The sequence below is a fragment of the Neovison vison genome, chromosome X (genome assembly GCF_020171115.1).
Source record: "Neovison vison isolate M4711 chromosome X, ASM_NN_V1, whole genome shotgun sequence".
Classification (NCBI taxonomy): Eukaryota; Metazoa; Chordata; class Mammalia; order Carnivora; family Mustelidae; genus Neogale; species Neogale vison.
In genome coordinates this window covers 75805951-75831170 of record NC_058105.1, presented here as the reverse complement: position 1 = coordinate 75831170, position 25220 = coordinate 75805951, and the positions used below count along the sequence as shown (strand labels likewise).

The 25220-nt window shown below is 38.9% G+C and overlaps 1 protein-coding gene across 5 annotated transcripts in view; it reads left to right on the top strand.

Moving 5' to 3' along the window:
• The first annotated feature begins 3046 nt into the window (after window positions 1-3046).
• Window positions 3047-25220, top strand: part of HEPH (hephaestin) — a 171816-nt gene continuing 149642 nt past the window's right edge. For all 5 annotated transcript variants that reach the window (XM_044234962.1, XM_044234966.1, XM_044234965.1 and 2 more), the window contains exons 1-7: window positions 3047-3213; window positions 15640-15884; window positions 17587-17799; window positions 18467-18649; window positions 19741-19995; window positions 22023-22191; window positions 23636-23772. In XM_044234962.1, the coding sequence (XP_044090897.1) occupies window positions 3047-3213; window positions 15640-15884; window positions 17587-17799; window positions 18467-18649; window positions 19741-19995; window positions 22023-22191; window positions 23636-23772 (1369 nt within the window). The remainder of the gene's footprint in view (window positions 3214-15639; window positions 15885-17586; window positions 17800-18466; window positions 18650-19740; window positions 19996-22022; window positions 22192-23635; window positions 23773-25220) is intronic.

Sequence of the window (25220 nt, the reverse complement as noted above, 5' to 3'; positions counted from 1 at the left end):
GTTGGGTGTTATAGAGAGTAAGTAGTCTATCAGAGGTCACTGTTATGGAGAGCCTACAAGAGGCTTTCTGGGGAAGTTAGGATTTAAGTTAGCCCTTAGAGTAGAAATATAGAACATATGGTTTGTTAGGAGAGAGCAGAGATAAATAAAGTGTAGTCAGGTGGGAGAAAGAGAAGGAAACCAGCAGTTACTTTGTTGTGTTCTAAACATGAATTGTACTGGGGCCCTTTCACATAACTTTTCTAATTTACTTCTCCAAGGTTAACATTATTATACATGTTTTATAAGTAGGAAAACAAGTTTAGAGTGGTTATGTATTACCCAAGTCTACACAACTGGTCAGTGGGAGACCCAGGTTTTGGAAAGAAAAACCCAGGAACAGGTCCTCCTCTATATCAAGTGTTTTCTGCCAAATGTCATATGGAGACTCGGAATTAACACTTGATCCATTGCTGTATGGGGAAGGGACTGAGATTTTGTATGAAAGTCTATTGTTCTGTTTATTAACGAGGGTAAATATCTAGGTCTAGCCAGAGTAAATATCTGGGAATTTTCTATGTGAGTCTGTACATATTTTGATTTTCTATTCTTTTTTTTCAATTTATTTATTTTCAGAAAAACAGTATTCATTATTTTTTCACCACATCCAGTGCTCCATGCAACCCGTGCCCTCTGTAATACCCACCACCTGGGTATTCTTGATTAATAGTCATATTAATATATGTGAGTCTGTATATACCTTTGATTTTCTATTTTTGATTAATAGTTACTATCTCATATGTATAGGACTAGAATTCAGTGAAATGATTTATATAAACCACTGAACATGGTGTTTAGCATATAGTAATCTCTCAATGAATGGTAGCTTCCATATGTATTATCCTCATCATGAATGAGATTAACTAGGTGTATCTCTTGCTATATGACTATATGTGTATTTCTAGAAGTGATTATAACAACATGTGGTTACATATTTCAGAGTGTATGGGACTTTCACAGATATATCTATGGCTGTAAGTATATGCATGTTCTCTGTGCTTATATATATATATGAGTATATTTTGTGGAGGGTGGTATAGTATGGTGATCGAGAACATGAGATTGAAGTCATACTTTCTGGGCTCACAACCCAATTCTACTGATTGGGCAAATTCCTTCACTCTTCTGTCATGCAGTTTCTTCTTCTGTAATGTGGGGATAATAATGGTATATGTTTCATAGTGTGGTTGTGAGGATTAATGATTTAATCTATATAAAATGCATAGAATAGTATCTGGTTTGCCATTCACACACAATAATATTGATTTATTGTTGTTGTTGTTGTTATTAAAGTATAAGACTCCGTGTGACAGTGCGATTTTATGTGTGGATGCAAGTGTGTGCATTTCTGGTTTTAGATAAGACTGCATGCACTTATGTCTGCTTTTATATAAGACTGCATGAATTTATGTATTTGTGTATTTATATTATTGTCTGTATTTCTGGTTTTGACCGTAGCTGTGTATGATTTGACTGAAGGCTTCATCCCAACCCCAAGAAGTCCAGTCTTTTGGCTGATGTACTGGAATGAAAGACTGGAGACTCAGTTCTGACTCTGACTCACGAATAGTTCTAATAAACTGTGTTTGTGCAAAGCAGAGAACACTTCTTCTAAGATGTTAATATTTCCCTCACATATTTTCACTTCTTTTGTTTCATTATTTACTTTTTTGAAGCATATTATAAATGCAGAAAAGTGCACAAATGCTAAATTCATAGCACAATATATTTTCACAAATGGAATACACCCATGTAGCCAGTATGTAGATCAATAAATATAACATATCTACAAGCATTTATCCTCTTCTTTTCCCAGTCACTTATCTCTTCCTAAAGGGTAAACACTAGCCTGGCTTCTAACAGCATAGATTAGTTTTATCTGATTTTGTACTTTACCTAAATGAAATCATACAGTATGTATATACTTTTGTTTGGTTTATGGTGTCTTATTTCTTTCTTCAATGTTACATTTGTGAGACACATCTATTTTTTTTTCCAATTTATTTATTTTCAGAAAAACAGTATTCATTATTTTTTCACCACACCCAGTGCTCCATGCAAGCTGTGCCCTCTATAATATCCACCACCTGGTACCCCAATCTCCCACCCCCTTGCCACTTCAAACCCCTCAGATTGTTTTTCAGAGTCCATAGTCTCTCATGGTTCATCTCCCCTTCCAATTTACCCAAAAGCACATACCCTCCCCAATGTCCATAACCCTACCCCCCTTCTCCCAACCCCCCTCCCCCCAGCAACCCACAGTTTGTTTCGTGATATTAAGAGTCACTTATGGTTTGTCTCCCTCCCTATCCCATCTTGTTTCATGGATTCTTCTCCTACCCACTTAAGCCCCCATGTTACATCACCACTCCCTCATCTATTTTTTTATTTGTAGTTGTAGTTTATTCATCATCATTGCTATATAGAATTCCACTGTATAAATAAAATACAGTTTACTCATTCATTCTAGTGTTCATTGACATTTAGGTTATTTCCTTTTTTAGGTCTATGAACATTCCAGTAAACGTTTTTTGGTGAATTCTCATTTGTTTTTAAACAATTCATAGAGGATGGAAAGTGGCAACAAAGGAAAAAGAGGTATAGGGAGAATTGGTGACTTGATTTAGGTGCCAGTGAGTCAGTGAACCAACCAAATTTCTGGTGCCTGTTTCCTAATTCTTGGGCCAGAGTACATTCTTCCTTTTACACTGCTGAAGGGACTGTACCCAGACTTCTAATCTGAAAGAAGCAATGCATGATTATCACTATAAGTGACTTTTCAACTTTGGTCTCCAAAGTCCAATATACACAGATCATTGAATGTTTCTTGAATTGAAAGAGATCAGGTAAGGGAGAGATTCTGGGCTAATTCTTTTTTTTTTTCTTTCTCAGGTAATTGGTTTGGCTCTTGCCTCTTCAGTTTTTCAGACACAGGCAAAGACCTTTTGTTTTCTTTCTCTCTTACCAGCAGCTATTCATCTGACAGATTCCCAGAGTAATGTGGGCCATGGAACCAGGCCATCTCATCTGGACTCTGTTCTTGATGCAACCTTTGTGGCCCCATCCAACTGATGGGGCCACTCGAGTTTACTACTTGGCCATCCAGGATGTGCAGTGGAACTATGCTCCCAAGGGAAGGAACATCATCAGGAACCAGACTCTGGATGACAACACGTATGTGTAATAATTTGTGGATCCCTTGAGGTCAGGAGGTAGCCTTTTTTTTTTTTTTTGGTTACAAATTTGTGTTACAATTTATTTTTTTTCCAATTTATTTATTTTCAGAAAAACAGTATTCATTATTTTTTCACCACACCCAGTGCTCCATGCAAGCCGTGCCCTCTATAATACCCACCACCTGGTACCCCAACCTCCCACCCCCCCACCACTTCAAACCCCTCAGACTGTTTTTCAGAGTCCATAGTCTCTCATGGTTCACCTCCCCTTCCAATTTACCCAAATTCCCTACTCCTCTCTAACGCCCCTTGTCCTCCATTCTATTTGTTATGCTCCACAAATAAGTGAAACCATATGATAATTGACTCTCTTAATTTTTTTTTTTAGGAGGTAGCCTTTTAAATATCTTTTACTCAGGGTGTGTTAGCAGCCAGCTCTTGATCTCCATGGCCATATAACCAGTGGTACATTTGCTGGTAAGAGTTATATGACTCAGGAGACAGCAACCTACAAGGAGTCTTCTTTTCCACACTGAGGTGCCTCAGCGTTTTTAGGGTCTTAAATGATATTCCATATTCTCTTGATTTGAAAATGATATCTACCATGCATTCAAAAAAAGAAAGAAACATGAAATATATACAATATTTATAAGATGTGTGTGTTGGAACTATGCTCCTATACTTGAGTGGAACTACATTGATATTGGATATGTGAAAATGTGAAAAAAATGTGGTAAGCCTCAGAATCAAGGTAATAATAGTAGTAGCTATGACTTATGTAACAATGTCTCTGCAACAGTCACCATACTAGAAATTTACATGCTTTCTCTCACCTAATTATCACAAAAGCTCTAGGAGGTGAGTATGAATATTCTCATCTTACAGATGAGAAAACAGATTCAAGGAGATCAAGAGCCTTGCCCAAGTCCTATAGCTAGTAAACAGAAGAACTGGAACTTAACTTGGGCAATGCTACTACTCTTCTCACCATTCTGCCTTCCAAAGATTCCATAAGATTAGTATTTCTTAATATTTGAGCCTTGCTATGTTCTTCAAATATATGTTAAAAACTAATGCATTAAAGAATCTTTTGTGATCATGAATCACTTTACCTCCTCAAATCCTCAGAATTTTCCAAAATTGACTATAATATCTAAAAGATCTCTAGTATGTATTAGAGTTAGAAAAGCAGCTACACTTTCTGTTTGTTTCTTTGTTTGTTTTTGACAAACCACCTACTTGTCTATCTAGTTTTGGAGTAACACAGACTTTTTATTAGAGGTGTCCTTGAGGGATAACTTTATTAAGTCCCATCCCCAATTTTATTATTTTGTTGTATTTCTGTGTTTATTTCCCTCACTATAGCACATACCCTTCCCAATGAGCATCACCAAGGGACTCCATCCCTCCAACCCCCTTCCCTCCAGCAACCCTCAGTTTGTTTCATGAGATTAAGAGTCTCTTATGGTTTGTCTCACTCTCTGATCACATCTTATTTCATTATTCCCTCCCTTCCACATGACCCCCCACACTGCCTCTCAAATTCCTCGTATCACTGATATCATATGATAATTGTCTCTCTGATGGACTTATTCCGATTAGCACAATACCCTATAGTTCCATCCACATCATTGCAAATGGCAAGATTCTGTTTTCTTTTTGGATGGCTGCATAGTATTCCATTGCATGCATCTATATGACATCTCATATAAAGGGCTATATGCATCTATATGCATGCAATGGAATTATATATATATGCATCTATATGCATGTAATGGAATTATATATATATATATATATATATATATATACACACACAAACACACACACACATAAGCACACACACACACACACACACAACTTCTTTATCCATTCATCTGTTGATGGAGATCTAGGCTCTTTCTACAGCTTGGCTATTGTGGACATTGCTGCTATAAACATTGCAGTGCTCGTGCCCCTTCGGATCACTACATTTGTATCTTTATGGTAAATATCCAGTAGTGCAATTGCTGGGTCATAGGGTAGCTCTATTTTCAACTACTTGAGGAAACTCCATACTGTTTTCCAGAGTGGTTTCACCAGTTGCATTCCCACCAACAGTGTAGGAGGTTTCCCCTTTCTCTGCATCCTCACCAATGCCTGTCATTTCCTGACTGGTTAATTTTACCCATTCTGACTGGTGTGAGGCGGTATCTCACCGGGGTTTTGATTTGTATTTCCCTGATGCTGAGTGATGTTGAGCATTTTTTCATGTGCCTGTTGGCCAACTGCATGCCTTTGCAGAAATGTCTGTTCATGTCTTCTGACCATTTCTTGATCAGATTATTTGTTCTTTGGGTGTTGAGTTTGATAAGTTCTTTATAGATTTTTGGATACTAGTCCTTTATATGAGATGTCATTTGCAAATATCTTCTCCCATTCTGTCAGTTGTGTTTTTGTTTTGTTGGCTGTTGCCTTTGCTGTGCAAAAGCTTTTGATCTTGATGAGGTCCGCATAGTTCATTTTTGTGCTTGCTTCCCTTGCCTTTGGTGATGTTTCTGGAAGAAGTAGCTGCAGCTGAGGTTGAAGAGGTTGCTGCCTGTGTTCTCCTCAAGGATTTTCATGGATTCCTGTCTCACGTTGAGGTCTTCCATCCATTTTGAGTCTTTTTTGTGTGTGTGCTGTAAGGAAATGGTCCAGTTTCATTCTTCTGCATGTGGCTGTCCAATTTTCCCAACCCATTTGCCCATTTGTTCAAGAGACCATCTTTTTTCCATTGGACGTTCTTTTCTGCTTTGTCAAAGATTAGTAGATTAGTAGATCTGAAGGTCCATTTCTGGGCTCTGTATTCTGTTCCCTTGATCTAATCTATATGTCTGCTTTTGTGCCAGTGCCATACTTTCTTGATGATGACAGCTTTGTAATAGAGCTTGAAGTCTGGAATTGTGATGCCACCAGCCTTGCTTTTCTTTTTCAACATCCTTTTGCCTATTTGGGTTCTTATCTGGTTCCATATAAATTTTAGGATTATTCGGTTCATTTCTTGGGGGAAAAGTTGATGGCATTTTGAGAGGGATTGCTTTAAATGTGAAGATTGCTCTAGGTATCATTGACATTTTCACAATGTCACATTTCTTCTTCCAATCCATGAGCATGGAACGTTTTCCCATTTCTTTGTGTCTTCTTCAATTTCTGTCATGAGTACTCTGTAGTTTTCAGAGTACAGATTATTTGCTTCTTTGGTAAGATTTATTCTTAGGTATCTTATGGCTTTGGGTGCAAGTGTAAATGGGACCAACACCTTAATTTCTCTTTCTTCTGTCTTGTTGGGGTATAGAAATGCAACTGATTTCTGTGCGTTGCTTTTTATATCCTGACACTTTACTGAATTCCTGTTTGAGTTCTAGCAGTTTTAGAGTGGAGTCTTTTGGGTTTTCCACATAAAGTATCATATCATCTGCAAAGAGTGAGAGTCTGACTTCTTCTTTGCTGATTCAGATGTCTTTTATTTCATTTTGTTGTCTGATCACTGAGGCTAGGACTTCTAGTATTATGTTGAATAACAGTGGTGATAGTGGGCAGCCCTGCCATGTTCCTGACCTTAGGGGAAAAGCTCTCAGTTTTTCCCCATTCAGAATGATATTCACTGTGGGTTTTTCACATAGATGGCTTTTATGCTATTGAGGTATGTACCCTCTATCCCTGCACCGTGAAGAGTTTGTTCAAGGAAGGATGCTGTACTTCATCAAGAGGTTTTTTTTTTTTTTTTCAGCACCTATTGAGAGTACCATATGGTTCTTCTTCTTTCTTTTATTAATGTACTGTGCAACATTGATTGATTTGCAGATGTTGAACCAACCTTGCAGCCCAGGAATAAATCTCACTTGGTCGTGGTAAATAATCCTTTCAGTGTACAGTTGAATTCTACTGGCTAGTATTTTGGTGAGAATTTTTGCATCCATGTTCATCAGGGATATTGGTCTGTAATTCTCCTTTTTCATGAGGTCTTTGTCTGGTTTTGGGATCAAGGTAATGCTGACCTCATAAAATGAGTTTGGAAGTTTTCCTTCCGTTATCTACTTTTTTTGGAAGAGTTTCAGAAGACTAGGTATTCTTCCGTAAATGTTTGGTAGAATTCCCCTGGGAAGCTGTCTGGCCCTGGGCTCTTGTTTCTTGGGAGATTTTTGATGACTGCTTCAATCTCCTTACTGGTTATAGGTCGGTCCAGGTTTTATATTTCTTCCTGGTTCAGTTTTTGTATTTATATGTCTCTAGGAATGCATCCATTTCTTCCATATTCTCAAATTTTCTGGCATATAGTTGCTCATAATATGTTCTTAAAATTGCTTGTATTTCTTTGGTGTTGGTTGTGGTCTCTCCTCTTTCATTCATGATTTTATTTATTTGAGTCCTTTCTGTTTTCTTTTTGATAAATCTGGCCAGGGGGTTGTCAATATTATTAATTCTTTCAATGAACTCAGCTCCTAGATTCGTTGCTCTGTTCAATTGTCTTTTGGTTTCTATTTCATTGATTTCTGCTCTGATCTTTATAATTTCTCTTCTCCTGCTGGGTTTAGGCTTTGTTTACTGTTCTTTCTCCAGCTCTTTTATGTATAGGGTTAGGTTGTGTATTTGAGACCTTCCTGGTTTGCTGAGAAAGGCTTTCATGGCTACATACTTTCCTCCCAGGACCGCCTTTCCTGCATCCCAAAGACTTTGAACAGCCGTGTTTTCATTTTCACTTGTTTCCATGATTTTTTTTAAATTCTTCTTTAATTTCCTGGTTGACTCATTCATTCTTCAGTAGGATGACCTTTAGCCTCCATGTATTTGAGTTCTTTCCAACTGTCCTCTTGTGGTTGAGTTCTAGTTTCAAAGCACTGTGGTCCAAAAATATGCAGGGAATGATCCCAGTCTTTTGGTACCAGTTGAGACCTGATTTGTGACCCAGGATGTGCTCTCTTCCAGAGAATGTTCCATGCGCACTAGAGAAGAACTAGTGCATTCTGTTGTTTTGGGATGGAATGTTCTGAATATATCTGTGATGTCCATCTGTTCCAGTGTATCATATAAAGCCTTTATTTCCTTGTTGATCTTTTGCTTGGATGATATGTCCATTTCAGTGAGGGGGTGTTAATGTCCCCTACTATTATTGTATTATTGTCAATGTGTTCCTTTGATTTTGTTATTAATTGGTTTATATAATTGGTTCCTCCCATGTTAATGGCATAAATATTTAAAACTGTAAGATCTTCTTGTCGGGCAGACCCTTTAGATATGATATAATGTCCTTCCTCATCTCTTATTATAGTATTTGGTTTAAAAATCTAGTTTGTCTGGTATAAGGTTTGCCACCTCAAGTTTCTTTTGATGTCCATTAGCATGGTATATTGTTTTCCATTCCCTCACTTTAAATCTGGAGGTGTCTTTGGGTCTAAAATGAGCTTCTTGTAGACAGCATATGGATGGGTCTTGTCTTGTTTTGTTTTGTTTTAATCCATTCTGATACCTTGTGTCTTTTGATTGGGACATTTAACCCATTTACATTCAGGGTAACTATTGAAAGATATGAAATTAGTGACACTATATATTGCCAGTAAGGTGACCATTACTGTATATTGTCTCTGTTCCTTTCTGGTCTGTTACTTTTAGTCTCTCTCCTTGCTTAGAGGATCCCCTTCAATATCTCCTGTAAGGCTGGTTTGGTGTTGGCAAATTCTTTTAGATTTTGTTTGGCCTGGAAGCTTTTTACCTCTCCTTCTATTTTCAATGAGAGCTTAGCTGGATATAGTATTCTTGACTCAATATTTTTCTTGTTTGGTGCTCTGAATATATCATGCCAATCCTTTCTGGCCTGCCAGGTGTCCGTGGATAGGTCTGCTGTCAATCTAATATTTCTACCTTTGTAGTTTATAGGTCTCTTTTCACGAGGTGCTTTCAGGATTTTCTCTTTGTCTCTGAGACTTGTAAGCTTTACTATTGGATGACGAAGTGTTGACCTATGTTTATTGATTTTGAGGGGGCTCACTGTGCCTCCCGGATTTTGATGCTTGCTTCCTTCCCCAAATTAGGGAAATTCTCTGCTATAATTTCTTCAATATACCTTCTTTCCCCCACCCTTTCTTCTTCTTCTTCTGGGATCCCAATTATTCTAATATTGTTTTATTTTTTTCTTATGGTATCACTTATCTCTCAATTTCTCCCTTCCTGATCGAGTAGTTGTTTCACTCTCTTTTTCTCAGATTCCTTATTCTCCATCATTTGGTATTCTCTATCACCAATTCTCTCTTCTGCCTCATTTATCCTAGCAGTAGGAGCCTCAGTTTTTTATTGCACCTCATTAATAGCTTTTTTGATTTCTACTTGGTTGTATTTTTTTTTCTTTTATTTCTCCCAAAATCGCTTTTATTTTTCCAGAATGGGATTCCCTTGAATATTCTATGCTTTTTTCAAGCCCAGATAGTATCTTTATAATCATCATTCTGGACTCTAGTTCTGACATCTTACTAATATCTGTATCAGTTAGGTCCCCTGCTGTCGGTACTGCCTCTTCGTTTTTTTGTTCTGTTTTGTTTTGTTTTCGGTGAGTTTTCCAGCCTTGTTATTTTGTCCGGAGAAGAATAGATGAATGAGAGAGCAAAGTTTTAAAAGGGTAACAACAACGACCTCAGAAAAATATATATTTACCAAATCAGAAGGGACCCAAAACTGGGGAAAGAAGAAAGGAAAAAAATATATATATATGAGTAGGCTGGTTAATAGAACAGAGCCACACACTTGATTTTGGGTTAATTTTGATCTGTTAGAAGAATCTGCCTCCCATAATTTTAAAGAAGGAAAAACATATATATTTATATGTATACATATATATGTGTAAGGGTAAGCATATACATGTACATACACATATGTATGTATGTGTAAAATTGATGAAAGGATAGACTATGACTCAGAAGATGAAAATTTAAAAAATATATATTTTTGAAAAGGAATTGATAAGTTGGTTGATTTAAAAAAATGAGAATGTCGGGGCGCCTGGGTGACTCAGTGGGTTAAAGCCTCTGCCTTCAGCTTAGGTCATGATTGCAGGGTCCTGGGATCGAGCCCCACATCAGGCTCTCTCTTCAGTGGGGAGCGTGCTTCCTCCACTCTCTCTGCCTACTTGTGATCTCTGTCTGTCAAATGAATAAATACAATCTTTAATTTTTTTTAAATGAGAATGTGATTAGGCTGGACATTAGAACAAAGCCATACTCGGGAATATTTTTGGCTGTTGGAAGAAACTATCCCAAAATTTTAAAGAAAGAAAATCTTACATGTATATAAAAATAAGGTTAAATACAATGAAGGGATAGAATGTGACTATAAAAATGAAAATTAAAAAAAATATTTTAAAAGGCAATGATATGATAAAATGGTTAAAATAGGTTAAAATAGGAATGAGGAAAAAATAGAAAAAGGAAAAAATAAGGAAAAATTTAAAAATTTAGCTTTGAAAGACAAAAGAATTATGGGGTGGGGGGACACATAAGTTCTATGTAACTGTATTCCCCTACCACTGGTGTTTTGCAGTTTTCATTAATCAGCAAATTTGGTCTTAGCTGGATGCTTTTGCTGATATTATTGGGGGGGGCATTGCAGTGACTGTCAAATATTTTTGCCCAATGCGGAATTGCACTTCCCTTGCCAGGGGCCAGACTAAACAATTTGCTCGAGTTTGCTCTCAGTAGATTTTGTTCCCCGAATGCTTTCTGTATAGCTTTGGAGGACAAGAATGTAGATGGCAGCCTCCCAATCTCTGACCCAGAGGAGCCAAGAGCTCAAGGTCCTACTCTTCAGTGCATCCTCAGGGAAAAACAATCACTCTTGTATCCCTGTTCTCTCACCACACTCTGTGGTCAGCCAGCCTGTGACCAAGTGTTTCTATATCTGGCACATGGTCCCATTTGGAATCTCCAATCCCAGCAGATTCTTGCAGTGTGCCCCTGCACTGCTCCTCCTGGTGGAGAAGGGAAAGGGGTCTCCCTGTATCTGCCACTTGTGGGGTCCCTTCTTGAAGAGTGGTCTGAAGGTGCCTCATATCATGGTTTAAGGTAATCCTGAGCTGAGAGCCCACTCCTCAGCTCCATCTCTGCAGCTGGCTTCCCCACTCCAAGACTTGGGTGTTTGCCATACTCAGGCACCCCGGTCTTTCTGTGACCCTGCAGACCCTGAGACCAACTGTCCTAGCGAGGGCTTCACCCCCTGATTAGCCTCTGGAGCAATGTCCTTCAGTGGAACTCGCTTCTAAAAGTTCTGATTTTGTGCTCTGCTGATTTACCATTTGCAAGGAGCCGGCCCCTCCCCAACCATGGTCTATCATTCAGTATATTGCCTCAGATTCACTTTTCCACAGGTCCTTCCTTCCAGAAAGCAGATGCTTTCCTGTTCATAGAATTGCGTCTATTCTTTTCTTTGATCTCCCGTTGAATTTGTAGGTGTTCAGAATGGTTTGATAACTATCTAACTGAATTTCTGAGACCAAACAAAATTTAGGTTTCCTACTCCTCTGCCATCTTGCTCCTCCCCCTCTCTATCCCCAATATTTTGAAATAATAGTTAACATCTATTAAGCTTTTACTATTTTTCAGGCACTGTCCTAAGCTCTTTATATATTTTAATTTTTTTAGTCATCATTATCGTGTCTGAACTTGGTACTATGATTATGTCCATTTTACAGATGGGGAAATTGTGCTTAAAGTAGTTAAGTAACTGGTTCAAATTCCCACAGATGTGTAAGTAACAATATGGGCATTTAATCACGTCATCCCAGCTCTAGCATTTGTGACCTTAACAACTATACTATAAGATCTCACATATATAGCAAGATGATGCAAAGTCAGGCCATACAGACTGGGATTTAATCACTTAAAAAGAGTCAGTCCATATTTGATTGTCTCCCCATTACTATATATTAGGTTGAACTGTTTGAACTTGGGTTTTTTTGGAGGTTAAAAGTGGTCAAATATTAGCATTTTATATGTTTTTTTTCAATTTATTTATTTTCAGAAAAACAGTATTCATTATTTTTTCACCACAGCCAGTGCTCCATGCAAGCCGTGCCCTCTATAATACCCACCACCTGGTACCCCAACCTCCCACCCCCCGCCACTTCAAACCCCTCAGATTGTTTTTCAGAGTCCATAGTCTCTCATGGTTCATCTCCCCTTCCAATTTACCCAAATTCCCTACTCCTCTCTAACGCCCCTTGTCCTCCATGCTATTGGTTATGCTCCACAAATAAGTGAAACCATATGATAACTGACTCTCTCTGCTTGACTATTTCACTCAGCATAATCTCTTCCAGTCCGTCCATGTTGCTACAAAAGTTGGGTATTCATCCTTTCTGATGGCGGCATAATACGCCATAGTGTATATGGACCACATCTTCCTTATCCATTCATCCGTTGAAGGGCATCCTGGTTCTTTCCATAGTTTGGCGACTGTGGCCATTGCTGCTATAAACATTGGGGTACAGATGGCCCTTCTTTTCATGACATCTGTATCTTTGGGGTAAATACCCAGGAGTGCAATTGCACAGTCGTAGGGAAGCTCTATTTTTCATTTCTTGAGGAATCTCCACACTGTTCTCCAAAGAGGCTGCACCAACTTGCATTCCCACCAACAGTGGAAGAGGGTTCCCCTTTCTCCACATCCTCTCCAACACATGTTGTTTCCTGTTTTGTTAATTTTGGCCATTCTAACTGGTGTAAGGTGATATCTCAATGTGGTTTAAATTTGAATCTCCCTGAGGGCTAATGATGATGAGCATTTTTTCATGTGTCTGATAGCCATTTGTATGTCTTGATTGGAGAAGTGTCTGTTCATATCTTCTGCCCATTTTTTGATGTGTTTTTCTGTTTCGTGTGGATTGAGTTTGAGGAGTTCATTATAGATCCTGGATATCAACCTTTTGTCTGTACTGTCATTTGCAAATATCTTCTCCCATTCCGTGGGTTGCCTCTTTGCTTTTTGACACACAGCACCATTTATTGAAGAGACTGTCTTTTTTCCACTGTATATTTTTTCATGTTTTGTCGAAGATTAATTGACCATAGAGTTGAGGGTCCATATCTGGGCTGTCTACTCCGTTCCACTGGTCTATGTGTCTGTTTTTATGCCAGTACCATGCTGTCTTGGTGATCACAGCTTTGTAATAAAGCTTGAAATCAGGTAAGGTGATTCCGCATGCTTTATTTTTGGTTTTCAACATTTCCTTAGCGATTCGGGGTCTCTTCTGATTCCATACAAATTTTAGGATTATTTGCTCCAGCTCTTTGAAGAATGCCGGTGGAATTTTGATCGGAATGGCATTTAAAGTATAGATTGCTATAGGCAGTATGAGAATGAAGACACTTCGGTCCAAAACCTATGGGATACAGCAAAGGCGGTCCTAAGGGGAAAATATATAGCCATCCAAGCCTTGCTCAAAAAAATTGAAAAATCCAGAACACACCAGCTGTTTCTACATCTTAAAGAACTGGAGGATCAACAACAAATCAAACCAACTCCACACATAAGAAGGGAAATCATCAACATTAGAGCTGAGATCAATGAGGGAGAAACCAGAGAACAGTAGAACGTATCAATGAAACTAGAAGCTGGTTTTTTGAAAGAATCAATAAGATCGATAAGCCACTGGCTACACTAATCTGAAAGAAAAGAGAGAAAGCACAAATTAATAAAATTATGAATGAAAAGGGAGAGATCACAACTAACACCAAGGAAGTAGAAACAATCATCAGAAGTTATTACGAACAGTTATATGCCAATAAGCTTAGCAACCTAGATGAAATGGATGCATTCCTGGAAAAATATAAACGACCAAAATTGAACCAGGAAGAAATCGACAACCTGAATAGACCGATATCTAATAACGAGATTGAAGCAGTGATCAAAAACCTCCCAAAAAACAAGAGCCCAGGACCTGATGGAATCCCTGGGGAATTCTACCAAACCTTCAAAGAAGAAATAACACCTATTCTCCTGAAGCTGTTTCAAAAAATTGAAGCAGAAGGAAAACTTCCAGACTCTTTCTATGAAGCCAGCATTACCCTGATCCACAAACCAGGCAAGGACCCTACCAAAAAGGAGAATTTCAGACCAATATCACTGATGAATATGGATGCTAAGATTCTCAACAAGATCCTAGCCAACAGGATCCAATAGCACATGAAAAAGATTATCCACCATGATCAGGTGGGATTCATCCCTGGGCTACAAGGATGGTTCAACATTCGCAAATCAATCAATGTGATACAACAAATTAATATGAGAAGAGAGAAGAACCACATGGTCCTCTCAATTGATGCAGAAAAAGCATTTGACAAAATCCAACATCCGTTCCTGATTAAAATGCTTCAAAGTATAGGGATAGAGGGAACATTCCTGAACCTCATCAAATCTATCTATGAAAGACCCACAGCAAATATCATCCTCAATGGGAAAAAGCTTGCAGCCTTCCCATTGAGATCAGGAACAAGACAAGGATGCCCACTTTCACCACTCTTGTTCAACATAGTATTAGAAGTCCTAGCAACAGCAATCAGACAACAGAGAGAAATAAAAGGTATCCAAATTGGTAATGAAGAAGTCAAACTCTCTCTCTTCGCAGATGACATGATTCTTTATGTGGAAAACCCAAAAGACTCCACCCCCAAACTACTAGAACTCATACAGCAATTCATCAGCATGGCAGGATACAAAGTCAATGTGCAGAAATCAGTGGCTTTCTTATACACTAACAATGAAAACACAGAAAGGGAAATCAGAGAATCGATTCCATTTACTATAGCACCAAGAACCATAAGATACCTGGGAATAAACCTAACTAAAGAGGTAAAGGATCTGTACTTGAGGAACTACAGAACACTCATGAAAGAAATTGAAGAAGACCCAAAAAGATGGAAGACCATTCCATGCTCTTGGATCGGAAGAATAAACATTGTTAAAATGTCTATACTGCCTAGAGCATTTTATATGTTTTATTTTTTTACAGTTTTTTGTTTATTTATTTGAGATAGACACACACACAGAGATAGAGAGAGAGAGAGAGAGGGAGCAAACAGGGGAAGGAGCAGAGGGAGAGGGAGAAGCAGACCCCCCACTGAGCAGGGAGCCCAATGCAAGGGTCAATCTCAGGACCCTGGGATCACGACCCAAGCCAAAGGCAGACACTTAACTGACTAAGCCACCCAGGTGCCCCAATTTTATATGCCTTAATTTAATGCTTCCCATTGTCTAAAAGTTAGACTCTAACCTTCTGTGTTTTGGTCAGTACAATCTCATTTTCTCTTGTTTTGCTTTAAACAAAAAATCGACATTTCTGGTCAGCTTCTTCGGGAAAGGAACTCTCCAGAGGTTTAAAGATGGTGGCAAAATTCTGAGTCTTTCTCTTCTTCCTTCCCAGAGTAGCTTCCAGCTTCCTAAAATCTGACAAGAACCGGATAGGGAGCAGTTACAAGAAAACCATTTACAAGGAATACAGAGATGGCTCATACATGGATGAAATGGTCCAGCCAGCTTGGTTGGGTTTCTTGGGACCAGTGTTGCAGGCTGAGGTGGGAGATGTCATCATTATCCACCTGAAGAATTTTGCCTCTCGCCCCTACACCATACACCCCCATGGCGTTTTCTATGAAAAGGACTCAGAAGGTAAATCAGACCACCCTTTCTTTCTCCCTTTCACAATAGATACTGCATTTCTTTTACTAACATTTAAGAGAGAGGAGCTAGGAATGAAAATAGACTTTTTTCCTCTTTATTGATCTAAGGTGGCAGGGACATTCCCAGAAAAACTGATAACTAATGTTATCACTTCTGCTGTTCATATGTTGTGGTTCTGGACAAGCCACTTCCCCTCTTTGGGCCTCGTATCTTTCATTAGGTATATGGAGATTCAATCTGCCTTTTATTTCCATAAAATAATTGGCTGTTCTTTGGAAAGACGAGAGTGTGCTGTGAATATAAAGGGACACTATTCCAGTATCATGGTCTTCTGAAAGGTCCATTTCTTTTTCTTAAGAGCAGTTTACTAATCTGTATCTCCCACCCAGTGGCCTATAATAATGACACAACAGTGAGTGACTAAAGTATAAAGGGAATCCAGGTTTTGACTGGGCCACTAATTCCTGTATAGCCTTGGACAAGTTACTTTTCCTGTTTTCTCCTCCATAAAAAGGGTAAGTGGACCAACTGATCATTAAGTTGGCTTCATGTTTTTTAATTTAAATTCTACTATAGTTAACGTATAGTGTTGTATTAGTTTCAGATATACAATACAGTGATTCAACAATTCCATACCTCAAGTGGTGCTCATCACAAGTGCCCTCCTCAATTTTTATCACCTATTTCACCCATCTCCCTACCCACCTCTCCTCTGGTAATCATCAGTTTGTTCCCTGTAGCTAAGAGGTTTATAGCTATTTCTTGGTTTGTCTTTTTTTTCCCCTTTGCTCATTTGATCTATGTCTTAAATTCTACATGTAAGTGAAATTATATGGTATTTTTCTTTCTCTGACTGACTTATTTTGCTTAACATAATACTCTCTAGCTCCACTCACGTCATTGCAAATGGCAAGATTTCATTCTTTTGTATGACTAAATTATATTCCATTGTATATATATATACACCACACCCTTATCCGTTCATCAATGGATAGACACTTAGCTTGCTTCCATAATTTGGCTATTGTAAATCATGTTGTCATAAACATAGGGGTGTTGGTACCCCCTCCGAATTAGTATTTTGTGTTTTGGAGGGTAAATACCCAGTGGTGTAATTGCTGGATCATAGAGTAGTTCTATTTTTAATGTTAGGAGGAATTTAGTTTGGCTTTAGATTACAGGGTGATGGATATTAAGGATGGCTTGTGTTGTGATGTGCACTGGGTATTACACATTACTAATGCACCATTGGACACTACATCAAAAACTAATGTGGCTAACTGAACATTATATATATATATATATATGTGTGTGTGTGTGTGTGTGTGTGTGTGTGTAATCTTTTAAAAAGATTGAGATTCTGTAATTGCTTTCTGTTTTCCAAAGTGAGTGCTTGATGGGGGGAAATTCTGTTTTCTTTCTCACTTGTTTGCCACTGGTTTTATACTAGGATACTACTGGTTCAGGCTGTGAAGCACTTTCCATGGCCATGGCTCCTTCTCCAATGGTTGTCACCTTTCTACCCATTGTTGATGTGAGGTCTGGGATTCTTCAGCTGTATATTACCTGAATGTGTATCCTCAGGTTGTGAGGGCCACTGTCCCATATGTCAGCCCTCTCTTGGCTTCTATATATGCCAGGCTCCCTCTCACTCACCCTGAGACTGGGCATGTGCAATTTCATTTTCTAGGCTCTTTATACCCAGATGGCTCCTCTGGTCGGTTAAAAGCTGATGACTCTGTTCCTCCGGGAGGCAGTCACATTTACAACTGGACCATTCCAGAAGGACATGCACCCACTGATGCTGACCCAGCATGCCTCACCTGGATCTACCATTCTCATGTAGATGCTCCACGAGACATTGCAACTGGCCTCATTGGACCCCTTATCACATGTAAAAGAGGTACAGGCCTCACAGGGATCTATTGAGATGCAGTGTGGGATATCTACAGGAAACAGTGATGTAGCTGAATCACTTACATACTAAACAGCAACCTGAAGGGGTGTTAATTCAGTGCCCTTGTTTATTAGCAGGAATAAACCCTGCTAAATTTATTCCACTATTTTCCCTACTTCATTACCTTTTAAAAATTTTGATAGTTTCCCAATTTCATTTTAAAACATCGAGGCAGTAATTATGGGAGTCAAATCACAGAAACAAAGTGTGTGATAGGAGTTTAAGTATGGTTAGGATCAAAAGTGTAGCCATTGGGATCGGGGGAGTACTGGGGAACTTCATTGGACATATGGTATGTTTAAGTATTGTCAGACCTGGAAGACCTGGGTGTTGTAGGAGAATGGTTAGATTAAGGCCCTGGGTTGAAGATACAGGCAGGTATGGTGGGTGGGAATTATTCTAGGTCCTATACATCCAATCTTCAAGTCCTAGGCTCAACTGAATTGTGTTTAACTGGGGAAATAGAAATTAGGGGCAGAAGGCCTTATCTGCTTTTCTGTTGACAAAAGACTCCTCAGGCCCCATCTTTCTATTTACTTTTGTGAGTACCCCTTGAAAGTTGCTGGTACTAAGGAGAGAAGTTTCTCAAAAGCACATTTCTTACTTACTCTAGGTACTCTAGATGAGAATTACCCTCGACAGCGGAAGGATGTGGATAATGATTTCTTCCTGTTCTTCAGTGTGGTAGATGAGAACCTTAGCTGGCATATTGATGAGAACATTGTCACTTACTGCTCAGATCCTACCTCAGTAGACAAAGAAGATGCAGCCTTTCAGGAAAGCAATAGAATGCATGGTGAGCTGGGAGAGGGTGGCCACGCCATGACAGTAAAGACTGATGGAAGGTTTACACTGGGCCTAGCATTTGGTGGGTACTTCCATATATCTCATAAGAACTAAAAGTAGTAGGTACCTCTTCCCTGTTTTTAGCCCTCACAGGAACTAGGTACTAGTTAAGTACTAGGTAACTTTTCCTTGTTTTTCCTATGAGGAAATTGAGGCTCCAGGATTACAGAACAGAAAAAAAAATGCACAGCTAAAATTCCAACACTGATCTGTCTGACTGCAGAGAGGTGCTCTTGCCATTAGGTATCTTGCCTAGGTTATTGATTTCAAAGTCATGTACTTTATTCCCAGTCCCTCAGGGTGAAGGTTGCCCCCTTATATAGTTAGTCAGTACTTCTTTGTCCTATAAAGTTTGGGATAATTACCATCTTTTGGGGGGAAAATTGTTGGCTGTAAGGAAGTTGTTCACTGCAATTAAATTTAAAACAAACTAAAGACACAAAAGCCCTGAGGCATGGGTAGATAACTGATTTTAGTAGTACAAACAAATTGATTTTATTTTTTGTTTAATTAAGAAAGAAATTTATGTCCCTTTGGTGCCAGAGATGGTCTCAAAGCCAGGCAATCCCAAAGGAAGGTGAAAACTCAGAGGGAAGATGTAAAGGATGGTTTCAACAGCTCCAGTTTCTCTTGGGTTTTACACAAATTACCTTTGATAACCATGGTAATTAGCTAACTTGAAAATTCTCCTATGGAAATTTCAGAAGGAAATTGGCCTGGAAGGGAAGAATAACTTGCAAAACAAATCCCATTCATTAGAAAGCTTCCTCATATTGCTGGATTGGAATCTTGGTTCTACTACTTAACAGCTCTGTGGCCTTGGGAGAGAAGTAAATTCACTGCTCTGGGCCTTGGTTGTCTCACTCTTTACTTGAGATCAATGATATCTGCCTATTTTACCAGGCTGTTCAGGAGATTTTAAATTAAATAAGGTATATAGTCAGTACAGTATGCTTTTTAAAAAAATTCATCTGAATGGATGGCAGATGGCAAATCTCCCATCTCCTAACTCTGATATTTTCTTTGGATTTTCCTTTGTAGCAATCAATGGATTTGTCTTTGGGAACTTACCAGATCTAAGCATGTGTGCACAGAAGCGTGTGGCATGGCACTTATTTGGCATGGGCAATGAAGTAGATGTCCACACAGCTTTCTTCCACGGGCAGATACTGACCATCCGGGGCCACCGCACTGATGTGGCTCACATCTTTCCAGCCACCTTTGTGACTGCTGAGATGGTGCCTCAGGAACCTGGCACATGGTTGATTAGCTGTCAAGTGAACAGTCACTTGCAAGGTGAGATCCAACATATTTGACACTTGAAGTATAGAAAGGAGATGGCATTAATAATCATCAGGAGCTGAAGCCATAAGATAGGTCTTTCAGATGAGCCAGCTAGACATAAAGGATGAAATATTAGATTGCAGTTTGGGGACCTAGCCAGACTTTCCCCTGGATCAGCCATTAACTGGCACGGTGACCTCAGGAACATTTCTCTGGGTTTTATCTCCCTCATCTCTAACATAAGATGGTATAGAGATGGATAATCAGATTTTTAAATTGTTCTTCTTTGCTCAGAATGCTTAGGAATTAAGACCTGGAGGTATTTGCTGCTAATTAAATGGAGGGAAGGAGAGACTGAAGTACTTGAAGCCTTCTTTGGGAGACCATAGAGTCTTGTGGGCAAATAGTGACACTCTAGTTGGGACCCAATAGTAATAGGGGCAGAAGGTTTGTGTTTTGAGAGTGAAAATTGTTGAAGTAATGGCATAGTGCATCTAGGAACCTCAGAGGAGAGGCAGAATGTATGAGACAATGAAAAGAACACTAGGCAAGGGATTAGGAGGTTTGAGTTATTATCATCTCAGCTCTCTGAAAAACTCACTGTAGGACTTTGTATAAGTCCCTTCCCATGTATAAGCCTCATTTGCCACATCTCTAAAATGAGGGTTTTGGTCTAAATAATCACTAAGACCCTTGTTAGCTCTTAATTTCTAGAATTACTTGATATACAATAAATTAGGTAGGTGTCAGGAAAGTACTATGTGTATATGAAAGTAGATTTGAGTAGAGATTTGAGGTAAGGAGTTATAGACTAGTAGGATAATGAGTCCGTGGTGGTAGGTTTGACCAACAGAGGCCACTTACCCATGCTCCATCATCCAGGGCTCTCCCTTGGTCCTAAAGATACCTGGGTAAGAGGGTATGAATGAATATGGATGGAGGTTAGGGATGCAGCACAATAGTGAAACAAATATGGGTCTTAGGGTTTGCCAGGTAAGCCTGAATTCAAATCTTCATTCTACCAGTGGTTTAATTAACTTTGGTAACTCATATAGCTTCTCTGAAAGAAGAAAATGTGCTTTTAAATTTGGCATTAAAAAATAGGAGATTAAGCCTCAGTTTCACCACTGACTAGTCGTTTAAATTTGGGCAAGTTATTTAACCTCTTTGATCTTTTGCTTTCTTCGTCTGCAAGAGGGGACATTAAAAGTCCATTTCACATGATGGTTATGAGGATCAAAGGATATATAAAGCACCTGGCACAAGGCTTGGCATGTAGCACATATTTAACAAAAGAATGATATTATTTTTTCCTCCTTTTTTTAACCTCAAATTTCTAATTTGCAATTTTCAAATTTTCTTGGGATGATGTGAGACTCAAACGTCTCACATCAAATAGTATACCTGAATGACCTATATAAGTTGCCAAGAAAATATAAGGCAGTATCATCTATTATCCCTCTGCCTTGATGTACATTTTTCCACATTTGGAGGTACTATTTAGAATGCAAATTTTCCTGACATTCCCAAGTCTGAAGTTTCATTGCCATGTATAGAAGATGTTCCATTATTTGGGGAGCTTCCCACTTTACATGTAACTTACTCCTTTTTTTTTCTTACTCCCCCTTTTTAAAATGTGGTGCTTCTACCAGTCCAGTGTGATAGACATCCCTATTCTCTCATTTACAAAACAGGGGTTACAGTTCAACTCTAGGAAGTGACTGGCCAAAAGTCCTACAGAAATTGATAACAATTAGACTGGAACCCAAGTGTTCTGAGTTCAAATGCTGACGTTGCTACAATGTAAGCCTTTTGCAGAAGCAGGAATGACGATCTGGTAAATGAGTCAGTTGTGCTTAGCAGGTAAAGGTACTTGAATTCCCACATAGCCTCCCTTTCTCTTAGCTAGGTTCTTGAGGAGTGAGAGAAAGTGGCCTAGTGAAATGTGGGAGGGAAAAACATTAGAATGGAAAAGATGGGTCATCTGGCTACAAAACCTGTTGGGTGGAATGGAGCCAGCCATGATGTTTTTCCTCCAGATGGCATGCAAGCACTCTACAAGGTCAAATCTTGCTCCACGACCCCCCCTATGAACCAACTCACAGGCAAAGTTCGGCAGTACTTCATTGAGGCCCATGAGATTCTATGGAACTATGGCCCAATGGGGCATGATGGGAGTACTGGGAAGAATTTGAGGGAACCGGGCAGGTAAGAGACAGTGAGCTTCCTCCCCCTCCCTGGGGCCCAGCCCAACACCTATTAATTACTACCTCTCAAATCTCTCACTTCACTTGGGGGTTGCAATCATTGTCTGCTTGGACTTGCATAACAACTGTTAGCCAAATTCTTGTGGTCCCCCGGAGAGTGTGCTCTTGAATTTCTGTAGGGTTATGTCACATCCTCAGCAAGGGGTTCAAGCACAGTTTGAGATAGCTTCTGCTATGATCCCAGGCTTCATTAAGAAAATAAGACCCAAAAGAAACCAGAAGAGTTGAAATGGCATTTATCCAACTCTCCTTTATTTTACTCATTGTTTACCTCATTTCCCCTTCCTTTCTTTTCTATAATATGAAAGAGGTATTTGAGCAGGAGTATAAAAAGCATTCAGAGAAATACAGGAAGAGCAGGAGCAACCTGCCTTGTAGCCATTCCATTATCATCCTTTTAGAGTTATTTCTCCAAATTTTCCTGTCTCATCCATTACTCAGATGAAGGCAAAATAAGGCAGAAGATTAGATCCCTATTCAGATACTAGGTCTTAAGTTATACTGACTCACTGGGCTATCAATGATTTGTGGTCTTTTACAGAAGAGGTACTTAGTAAAAGACTAGGAGAATTTGGGGAGGAATATTCTAGGGAACCCATCATATTTATTCTTCCAGTAAGAAATAATGGGATGAATCTGAGGAAACCATAAGCAAATAAGGACTTGGGTCTCAGCATAGCTTCTAGAAATCTCCCAACTGTGCTTGCTAATTTAGCAGGCTTTCATTTTGAAATGAAGAATATTTTTTAAAAGATTTTATTTATTTATTTGAGTGATACAGAGAAAGAAAGCACAAGCAGAAGGAGGGACAGAGGGAGGGGGAGAATCAGACCACCTGCTGAGTGCAGAGCCAGACACAAGACTCAATCCCAGGACCCTGAGATCATGACCTGAACTGAAATCGGTTGCTTAATTGACTGACCCACCCAGGTAGCCCTGAAATGAAGAATATATATATTTTTTAAATTAAGGCGAGAAATGATCTTGACTATCTGAGGATGATTAGGACAGACATAAGGCTGTTTAACTTCAGAGGGAAGAACTGGTCCCATTGTCTGAAATTTACAAGAGAAGATTTTAGCCTACTATAAAAAAGAATTCCAACCATTAAAACTATCCAACAGTAAGAGGGATTGCTGTCTCTGAAATAAAGTCCCTTGACTTTTGAAAAATTCAAGACTTGACAATTTCTCCCCATCCTTGAGACTCTGTGTATTTCTTATTAATGGTGCCATCCAAGGAGATACCTTCATTGGGTGGAATTTAACCTGGAGGATCTCTGAGGTTCTTCCTAAATATCTATAACTTGATGAGACTGAGGATGAGATGGGGATCTATTTGATACACAATTAAGTCATGTAACATTTGCTTTTTTTATATGCCAGTGGCTCAGATAAATTCTTCCAGAAGAGTTCCAGTCGGATTGGGGGCACTTACTGGAAAGTCCGATATGAAGCCTTCCAAGATGAGACATTCCAGGAAAAGGTGGAGCTGGAGGAAAATAAGCATCTTGGAATCCTGGGTGAGGAATCTTTAACTTATGAAATTCATTGACTGGAACCTGAGAACTGGAGAGGGTTTAGAAACTGGAGCCTGGGGGTACCTCAGAGGTACACTTGGAACAGGCATCTCTCAAACTGAGTTCCAAGGGGTAAGTGTTTGGTGGAAAAAAACGGCTGTGAGTCTGAATGTGTTTGCCAAATACTAGGTTAAATGTGGTCAAATAGTATTCTTTGCTGCAGAGCTTCTCAGAGACTTGTATTTATTTTTGTTCATCAAAAATATCCAAGATGGGAATAGAGTATGTAAAATTTATCATATTTAATTACTGAAACTTTAATTAGTGAGCCTCTTTTGGTAGCACTGCTATACAGATTTCACTTTTAGAAGGGCTTCTTCAGGTGTATTTCTGAAAATCTATTTAATGCAGTAAGATTGTCCAGGTTCTTGGCAATATGAGGCCAGGAACAGATCGACATTATATGCAGACATGCTTGCTATGGTGAGGGATGCAGTACAAAGCTTAAAACCTGGTCTTGGATAAGGTTCCCAGCAGCACAGATTTGTGTAAAGCACAGTATTGAAAAGATAGAGCAAAGTTTCATGTGGTTTAGCCACTTGGTAGAGCCAGGAAGTAAAATACATTAGATGGAAGAAAATTTTGGTAATGGAAGTAATGTAACTGGCATGTTCTGGGAATAAGTGTGTGACAGTTGATTCTGGGAGATCTGAACATGGACAGTAGGCCTTACATCTGCCAGACAGGAAGATATAAAGAGCAGAAAACCACTTTGGGAAAGATGGCAGACAGTGACTATTAAGCTATCATTAGCTGGTTTACAGTATGAGTCTCAGTATTTTTTTTTATTCTTCAATATTTTTATTGGGGCAAAATACACATAACATAAAATTTACCATCTTAACCATTTTAGTGTACACTCCAGTGGTATTAAATACCTTCATAATGTTGTGTAACTATCACCACCATCCATCTTTATAACTCTTTCCATTTTACAAAACCGAAACTCTATACCTACCTCTGTATCTACAATACCTACTCATTCTTCCCTCCACCTCAATCCTGGCAACAACCATTCAACTTTCTGTCTGTGTGATTTTGACTACTCTAAGTATCTCATATAAGAGGAATCATACAATATTTGTCTTTCTGTGACCAGCTGATTTCACTTAGCATAATGTCTTCAAGTTTCATCCATATTGCAGCATATACAGAATTTCCTCCTTTTCTCTTAGCATCATTCCCATGCCTTTATTGTTTTACTAAGATTTTAAATTTTAATTACAATATAGTTAACAGACAGTGTTATATTAGTATCAGGTGTACAATAGTGATTCAACAATTCCATACATCATCTGGTGCTCATCAAGACAATGGTGACTCTTTAGTCACCATCACTTTTTTCTCCAACCATCCATCTCCTCCCCTCTGGTAACCATCAGCTTGTTTCC